Genomic DNA, 7793 nt, shown 5'->3' on the forward strand with positions numbered 1-7793 from the left:
TTTCTGGCACAGGAAGGAAAATGAATATTGAAAGGCAGAAACAACCGACATATGTGTGACTTTAAAACATTAAAAGAAAATTGATTTAAAAGGGGGGGAACCCAATTAATAGGCTGTTTTAATACAGGAATGCAGTGTTAAAAAGAAGAAAACCAAGAACCTCAGATCAGCAAAGAATGAGAGAAAATATGGCTGTCCCATCTACTGAATAATGATGGAAGCAGCAGAGAAAGTAACAGACCAGAAATCTGAGAGCTGCAGCAAGTGTCCAATAGAAAATAAGAAGATTGAACTCCAATGAACCCCAACATCGGGTGTATAAACTGGGGTCATCATGGTGGACCTCAGAGTTTTGCTGAACTCACCAATGAAGCCCTGCCAGACACTTGGACAGACCATGTGTCCTGCATTCTCCTGTGACAGGCTTACGAGGCTGGGAAGAAGTGGTGAGACTTCCTTTCGGAGGCTGAATCGCTTGTTGTCTCTTTCATATCAGTATCTGAAAGTTGCCCTGCTGTGTCTGCTCTCTTCATAGCACATCATCAAGGAACTGTATCTTGGATTTTAACTACACCATGCCATTAGCATGTTTCTCCTTCTTCAGCCCAAGTCAATGGCCTCAGAGAACCTCCCACAATAACTTTAAACAACTGCTTTTGCTAGTTTGAACTAGTCCCTTTCAAACCCCACACTAGAACAAGTAGGGACCAGGTTAGTAGGATGCCTTCAGACAAAGTGCTTCAAGATAATTATTTAAAGTGTGACAGATGTATTGGAGAGACTGAAGAACTGATGATTATAAATAAGGCTTGGTCTACACTAAATACTTGCTTTGTTGTAACTACATCACTCAGGGGTGTGAAAAAATCCACACCCCAAACAATGTAGTTATACTGACCTTAACCCCCTGTGTAGACAGTGCTATGTTGGTGAGAGCTCCCACTGACCTAGCTATCAGCTCTTGCAGAGGTGAAGTCATTAAGCTGACTAAGTAATTGGTCTATGGTATAAGTCCTGGGCCCCAACACTGGTCTATCTATGGCCATGGAGTATATTTTGAGTTCCGTACATCCGTAGGACATTTGATCCGTAAAACTGATGATTATATACTATGTTGACTGCAGCAATACTGACCATGGTAGAAGTAGACCTGACAAGAGCTTAGCATTAAAATGAGAATGCTAATGCTCCCTGGACTCAATAATATGGGGTTATCCTAATAAAATTTCATTCAGACATGGACAGCAAATGCAATATGCTAGATTTCAGCTTTCATATCTACTCTGGCACCAGGGCAAATCCAAAGTATTGACCCCCATTCTCACTTACAACACTTCAGGGATTCCTCTGGTTTCCACTGGACTCTTGACTCTGAGGGACCCCAAAGCAAATTCTAGGCTGTGAGTAGCAGTAACAATTGGAGAGAGAACACGCCATTCAATCAGTGACATTACAGACAAGATTTGGCAGGAGGTTTGGGGGAGGCTGTGAAGCAGGTGGATGAAGGAGAACAGAAAAAGCAGAAGTGGTGGGGAGAGAAGTTTGGGCAGGCTGTGTATTGTCATAATGAACGCTGGTTGAAACATTAGATTTGAGGAAAAATTGGATTAAAAATATATATATATTCACAGCAAGTGTTGGTTTCCATCAAAAACTGTCATTTTTTTGGTCAGAAAACCTGAAAATACTTGGCTACAAGTAAAAAAAATTCAGTTTTCAGGAAATTTTTGTTTGTTTTGGCAGCTTTTTGCCAATAATTTTTCAGTTTTTGGCACGTTTTTGCAAATGTTTTCAGTTGTCAGTTCTGCCAAATTTTCTGGGGTTTCAGCAGGTTTTAGTCAATTTTTTGTTTTTGTTTTTCAATAGAAAGTCTAAATTTTCCACAAGAAAATCAAACACTATTTTCTGACCAGATGTAATAATAATAATAGGAAGGAAAGGAAGTTTAATTAAACCATCTTCATTGCAAACAAGATTTGGGTACAGCTGGGAACAGGAAGAAAACCAGGAGGAGAAACAGTTGGGATAGGATTGGAGAAATTTTGGGCAGCTCAGGGAAAGATCTGAAGTAGCAATAACAGGACAAAGAAACTCACATGCACGCAACCAGAATAGCATCATGGTGCTGCATTCTCCATCCTCATGAGCACTTAGGGGACTGGAGGCAGCGGGATGCGGTAGGGTGGGTTGTTTTCTTTGGTGAACTGGAGGTCCCTGCAGAACAAGACGGGCTCCTGACCTATGCCGAGGCAGTACTGCCAGATATAGAGGTTCTTTTGGGGCTCCAGGATCACCTGGATTGACTCCTGTTCTTCTCGGGCTTCGTTCCAGTCCTCCTGCTCTGTGCAGACACTTCTCCCACCATACTCGGCCCTGAGGGAGAACTGGACCTGGGTGATGAGCTTGGTGAGTTCTCCAGCCCCAATAGACATCTCAGTGGAGATGCTCCAGTTGTGCTCAATGCTGGACATCTTCTGCTTGGCATAGCCCACCTTACGGGTGACCTTGTTGGACCAGATGATGGGGGAGTCGGAGTCATTGTGCAGGGTCTTGATGCACTCCCAGCCACTGGTTGAGGTGCCCTTGGTGAGGGTCAAGCCCCCAGGGAAGAAGTTCAGCACTTTGGGGTGGATGGAGAAGAAGGAGTCCAGCTTGTCAAATCTCATGTCTGGGTACAGGAAGAACTGAGCCCCCCACTTCTCATCCATCTTGATCAGGGTTAGGAAATGATCGATCCCGAAGTAGTAGAGCCCCTTGCAGTATTCAGGGGGCAGGACAACATTATTTTCACCTTCAGCTGTCCTCAAATTAGTCACACTGCGGATTACACCCTGGTTTTGGAAAATGATGAAGAAGGTCCAGCAAAGCCTCCCGTAGTGGTCCCCACCGCGGCACCTGGGATGCAGCTCAAAGACCTGAGCTCCCTTATCTGTACTTAGGTCCTGCACCACCCGGTAGGAACTGCCTTTGATGATGTAGATATTGGGGTCCTGCCTGCTGCCCACATAGTGATCCCCACCCAGGCACGCAGGGTGTAGGCCCTGGATCTTGATGTTGTGCCCCTTCTCAAGGAACTCAGTCGTCTGCAGGTAGCATCCCAGGTCAGAACGGACGACACAGTCTCCATTGATGTTGCGAAAGATGTCTGTGCCCAGGGAGTCCTTCCGAGGGACCAATGATCCAGTGACTGGCCTGGAGCCCTGGGGTGGGGACAAAGTGGAGGGAAGGGAGGGGAGCAGTTGGCAAAAGGATCAAGGCAGCTTAAGAAGACCATGTGCACATGGGGTTGGACTGGGAGACGTCAGGAGACTTCTCTGTTTCTATCAAGGGAAAAACTTTTCAGTGACACCAGGAGTGAATCCCTCAGGGCAACAATGACCCCTCTTCTCTCACCCCAGTGGAGCTATGGCAGATATACACCAGCTGGAGTATGGCCCATTGACACCTGTGACACTGTGGCCCATTAAAGCCAACTGGAGATCTGGCCCAGTGACACCAATGGAACTATTGCCAATATACACCAGCTGAGGTCTGGCCCACTGCTTCCAGTGGAGCTGTGGCCCTTTGACCTTAGCTCATCTGATCTTTTGTGAATGTTTGATGCTTGAAGACCTCCCCTCCCCTGTTCCAAGAGCAACCAGGCACCTGGGACAGGAATTGGGTAGCCCTGGGAGGTATCTGCAGTGAAGTCTGCTAGATGTGCCCTGGGCCTGCAACACTATCTTTGGGGGGTGGCGGAGGATTTTCTTGAGAGAAGAAGGGGAGGGGAAAGCCCAGGATCCTTCCTTGGGAGAATCCAGCCTCACCTGGGTTCCCACTTACCACCATTGATCTATCTGACTGGGCCATGTCTCCTGTCTCATCCAGTAAGTACGAAGGGCTGCCCTGCGTGGAGATAAAGAGGTGAGGAAACAAGAACAAGATCGTGACATATAACTCTGTGCCCAGCCAGGAGTCCATGAACAGAGCTCAAAAGAAAACAGTACACCAAAGTTCCCTCAATCTCAACCCACAGCTCCCTGCTATCCCAGTCCTTGGCTCCCCTCTCCCCGCCAGCTCTGCCAGTGCCCCTCAGTTCCAACCTGCAGCCCCCTGCTAGCCCAGAATTGGGCTCAGTGTTCTCCCGGGAATTGAAATTAGAGGGGCGGTTTGAATTTACAGTGGGCTGAGGGCCCAGAGATCAGATCATGGAGGTGAAGATGGGCTGTATGGCATCACAGTAAAAGCAAAAAAAAAAATCTTTTTTTTTAAAGTGTTCTTTTAATTTAAATTTACTTTTGAAAAATTAATTTTAATATAATATTTTTTAAAGTACAGAAACTCCTTAAGACAGTGATAGTGTGAGATAACAACCTTGGCAAATAATGTTTTCTAAATATCTTGTCCTTCTAGGAAACATATATTTATACGTTTCCTAGTCACAAATCAAGCATTCTGGAGCAAAGTCACTAAAACATAATAATCTAGCTGTCGAAAGAATGAGAAATTATATTAATTCCTTCTATATATGCATAAACTTTCACAAAATTTCAATCAAAAAAGGAGTTAAGCTTCCCGTGATTGCCCGGTTACTACAAGCAAGTTCCTTAAATTTTCATTGGCAAGGCGATTTGGCGCTAACTCTTGTCACCACATTTTAACCATCAAAAAACACCAATAAACACCAGCATTTGAATGTATGATGATTTTTATATATTTTTATACATATAATATATATACATTTATAGATATATGGTTAAATTTCAATTCAAATTTCCAACCAACAGCTGAATGGATTTTTTTTCCAATTAGAACAATTAGTTGGAAAAGGATTAAACTGGCAACTCTGCATGTAACTAGCTGACCACTAGGGGAGGAGGAGCTCCCCCCTCTTCCCACATCTCTGCCGGTACCCCCAATCCCAAACTGCAGCCTCTGCTTTCCCAACCCTGGGCTGGCTGGTCATGAGGAAGATACTCACTGGTAGGAGTTGCGTTTGCAGTCACTGTCCCTGTCCCTGTCTGGGAGTCTCCCTCTAGGGTGGATGGAGCTGGGGATTTCTGTTGAGGATCCTCCGCAACGTGAGACGCTCTCAAAGGGACCAGGTTATATGAGGCAGAGCTGGGCATTCCTGCCCCCTTCCCCTGACCTTCCTCTCTTGGTGTCACCAACACGTCCTGTTCTTCCCTGGGTTCCTGGATTGCAATTCCCCCTCCCCATAGCCTGCAGGGAGCAGACACCCAGACAGTTTCTCTGGGGCAGGGACACAGTGTTTCATGAGCGACCAGCACCCAGGCAGTCCTGGGCCAGAGAGGGACCCAGACAACATTACCACCTCCCCCGGCTGTGGCTGAGTCCTGACCTCACCCTGGGATGGGAGATTTGGGGTCTTGCTATCAAACCCCCTGCCCCATGTGTCCTTTTCCTTCCCCACTTCATTTCTTCTCTAGTCTAAGGGTATGTCTGCACTGCATCATGTGCAAGGTTCATGTACCCTGCCTGCCAGACCATGCTTTCCAAACTTGCCTACAAGCATCCACTCTGCACTGGTACACATGCTTCATACCCACCCTATATCTGGACCAGTGTGTTCATGCTGGTGATGTGCTCACACATCTCTGATGCTGTGGCTTCTGGGGCATATCCGAGGGGCCCCCTTGCTAGCTGTAACCGCCCCAGGGCTTGGGTCATGGTGCATTGTAGGACATCTTCTCTGTCCATCCTGCAGCACTTGGTCGGTAGTGCCCTTACACTGCCAACTCATCCACTAAGCCCTTTTGGGCCTGCAGGCTCCCTGCTCCCTGGATCCAGCACCAGATCCATGCTTGTGGCTTCACTGCTATAGCAGAAATCAGGCAGCAAAGCTTCGGGATGCTGGTCGACATTTCTGCTGCAGTTTCCAAGGCAGCCGTATCATAGAATCATAGAATCATAGAATATCAGGGTTGGAAGGGACCCCAGAAGGTCATCTAGTCCAACCCCCTGCTCAAAGCAGGACCAAGTCCCAGTTAAATCATCCCAGCCAGGGCTTTGTCAAGCCTGACCTTAAAAACCTCTAAGGAAGGAGATTCTACCACCTCCCTAGGTAACGCATTCCAGTGTTTCACCACCCTCTTAGTGAAAAAGTTTTTCCTAATATCCAATCTAAACTTCCCCCATTGCAACTTGAGACCATTACTCCTCGTTCTGTCATCTGCTACCATTGAGAACAGTCTAGAGCCATCCTCTTTGAAACCCCCTTTCAGGTAGTTGAAAGCAGCTATCAAATCCCCCCTCATTCTTCTCTTCTGCAGACTAAACAATCCCAGCTCCCTCAGCCTCTCCTCGTAAGTCATGTGCTCTAGACCCCTAATCATTTTTGTTGCCCTTCGCTGTACTCTTTCCAATTTATCCACATCCTTCTTGTAGTGTGGGGCCCAAAACTGGACACAGTACTCCAGATGAGGCCTCACCAGTGTCGAATAGAGGGGAACGATCACGTCCCTCGATCTGCTCGCTATGCCCCTACTATACATCCCAAATGCCATTGCCTCTTGGCAAACAAGGGCACACTGTGCTGACTCATATCCCAGCGTTCTCGTCCACTGTCACCCCTAGGTCCCTTTCCGCACCGAACTGCTGCCGAAGGGCCATTCGGCGTTCCTCCTAGTCTGTATCGGGCATTGGATTCTTTCCATCCTGACGTGCAGGACCCCTGCACATTATCCCTTATTGAACACTCTTAGATTTCTTTTGGCCCAATCTTCCAATTTGGTCTAGGTCCTTCTTTATCCTATCCCTCCCCTCCAGCGGAATCTACCACTCCCTCCATTTTAGTATTCATCCGCAAATTTGCTGAGAGTGCACTCCCCAACATCCTCCCGATCATTTATGAAGATATTGAACAAAATCGGGGCCCCAGGACCGACCCCTGGGGCACTCCACTTCAACACCGGCTGCCAACTAGACATGGAGCCATTGATCACTACCCGTTGAGCCCGACAATCTAGCCAGCTTTCTACCCACCTTATAGTGCATTCATCCAGCCCATACTTCCTTAACTTGCTGACAAGAATGCTGTGGGAGACCGTGTCAAAAGCTTTGCTAAAGTCAAGAAACAATACATCCACTGCTTTCCCTTCATCCACAGAACCAGTAATCTCATCATAAAAGGCGATTAGATTAGTCAGGCATGACCTTCCCTTGGTGAATCCATGCTGACTGTTCCTGATCACTTTCCTCTCCTCTAAGTGCTTCAGGATTGATTCTTTGAGGACCTGCTCCATGATTTTTCCAGGGACTGAGGTAGGCTGACCGGCCTGTAGTTCCCAGGATCCTCCTTCTTCCCTTTTTTAAAGATGGGCACTACATTAGCCTTTTTCCAGTCATCCGGGACTTCCCCCGTTCGCCACGAGTTTTCAAAGATAATGGCCAAGGGCTCTGCAATCACAGCCGCCAATTCCCTCAGCACTCTCGGATGCAATTCGTCCGGCCCCATGGACTTGTGCACGTCCAGCTTTTCTAAATAGTCCCTAACCACCTCTATCTCTACAGAGGGCTGGCCATCTCTTCCCCATTTTGTGATGCCCAGCACAGCAGTCTGGGAGCTGACCTTGTTAGTGAAAACAGAGGCAAAAAAAGCATTGAGTACATTAGCTTTTTCCACATCCTCTGTCACTAGCTTGCCTCCCTCATTCAGTAAGGGGCCCACACTTTCCTTGGCTTTCTTCTTGTTGCCAACATACCTGAAGAAACCCTTCTTGTTACTCTTGACATCTCTTGCTAGCTGCAGCTCCAGGTGCGATTTGGCCCTCCTGATATCTTTCCTACATGCC

General features: G+C 47.2%; 1 protein-coding gene across 2 annotated transcripts; it reads right to left on the reverse strand.

Moving 5' to 3' along the window:
* Nucleotides 1-1855: 1855 nt before the first annotated feature.
* LOC119842335 lies at nucleotides 1856-5885 on the reverse strand. Of its 2 annotated transcripts, XM_038370326.2 has the most exons (3): nucleotides 4961-5885; nucleotides 3823-3885; nucleotides 1856-3200 (listed from the first exon to the last, which is right to left on the reverse strand). In XM_038370326.2, the coding sequence occupies exons 2-3, from the start codon at nucleotides 3847-3849 to the stop codon at nucleotides 2151-2153; spliced, it is 1077 nt and encodes a 358-aa protein (XP_038226254.1). In that variant the 5' UTR covers nucleotides 3850-3885; nucleotides 4961-5885; the 3' UTR covers nucleotides 1856-2150. The 2 variants fall into 2 exon arrangements, with proteins under 2 accessions (XP_038226254.1, XP_043351896.1); XM_043495961.1 differs by having other exon boundaries at nucleotides 3823-5885.
* Between the last annotated feature and the right edge of the window lie 1908 nt (nucleotides 5886-7793).

Source organism: Dermochelys coriacea, chromosome 13 (assembly GCF_009764565.3).
Source record: "Dermochelys coriacea isolate rDerCor1 chromosome 13, rDerCor1.pri.v4, whole genome shotgun sequence".
Lineage (NCBI taxonomy): Eukaryota > Metazoa > Chordata > Testudines > Dermochelyidae > Dermochelys > Dermochelys coriacea.

Excerpts from the sequence above, each read along its gene's own strand:
- LOC119842335 (XM_043495961.1), bottom strand. The coding sequence starts at position 3,960 with ATGGACTCCTGGCTGGGCACAGAGTTATATGTCACGATCTTGTTCTTG. Across the intron at positions 3,201-3,822 it reads AGTCAGATAGATCAATGGTG|GGCTCCAGGCCAGTCACTGG; the intron begins GTAAGTGGGAAC and ends TCCCCACCCCAG.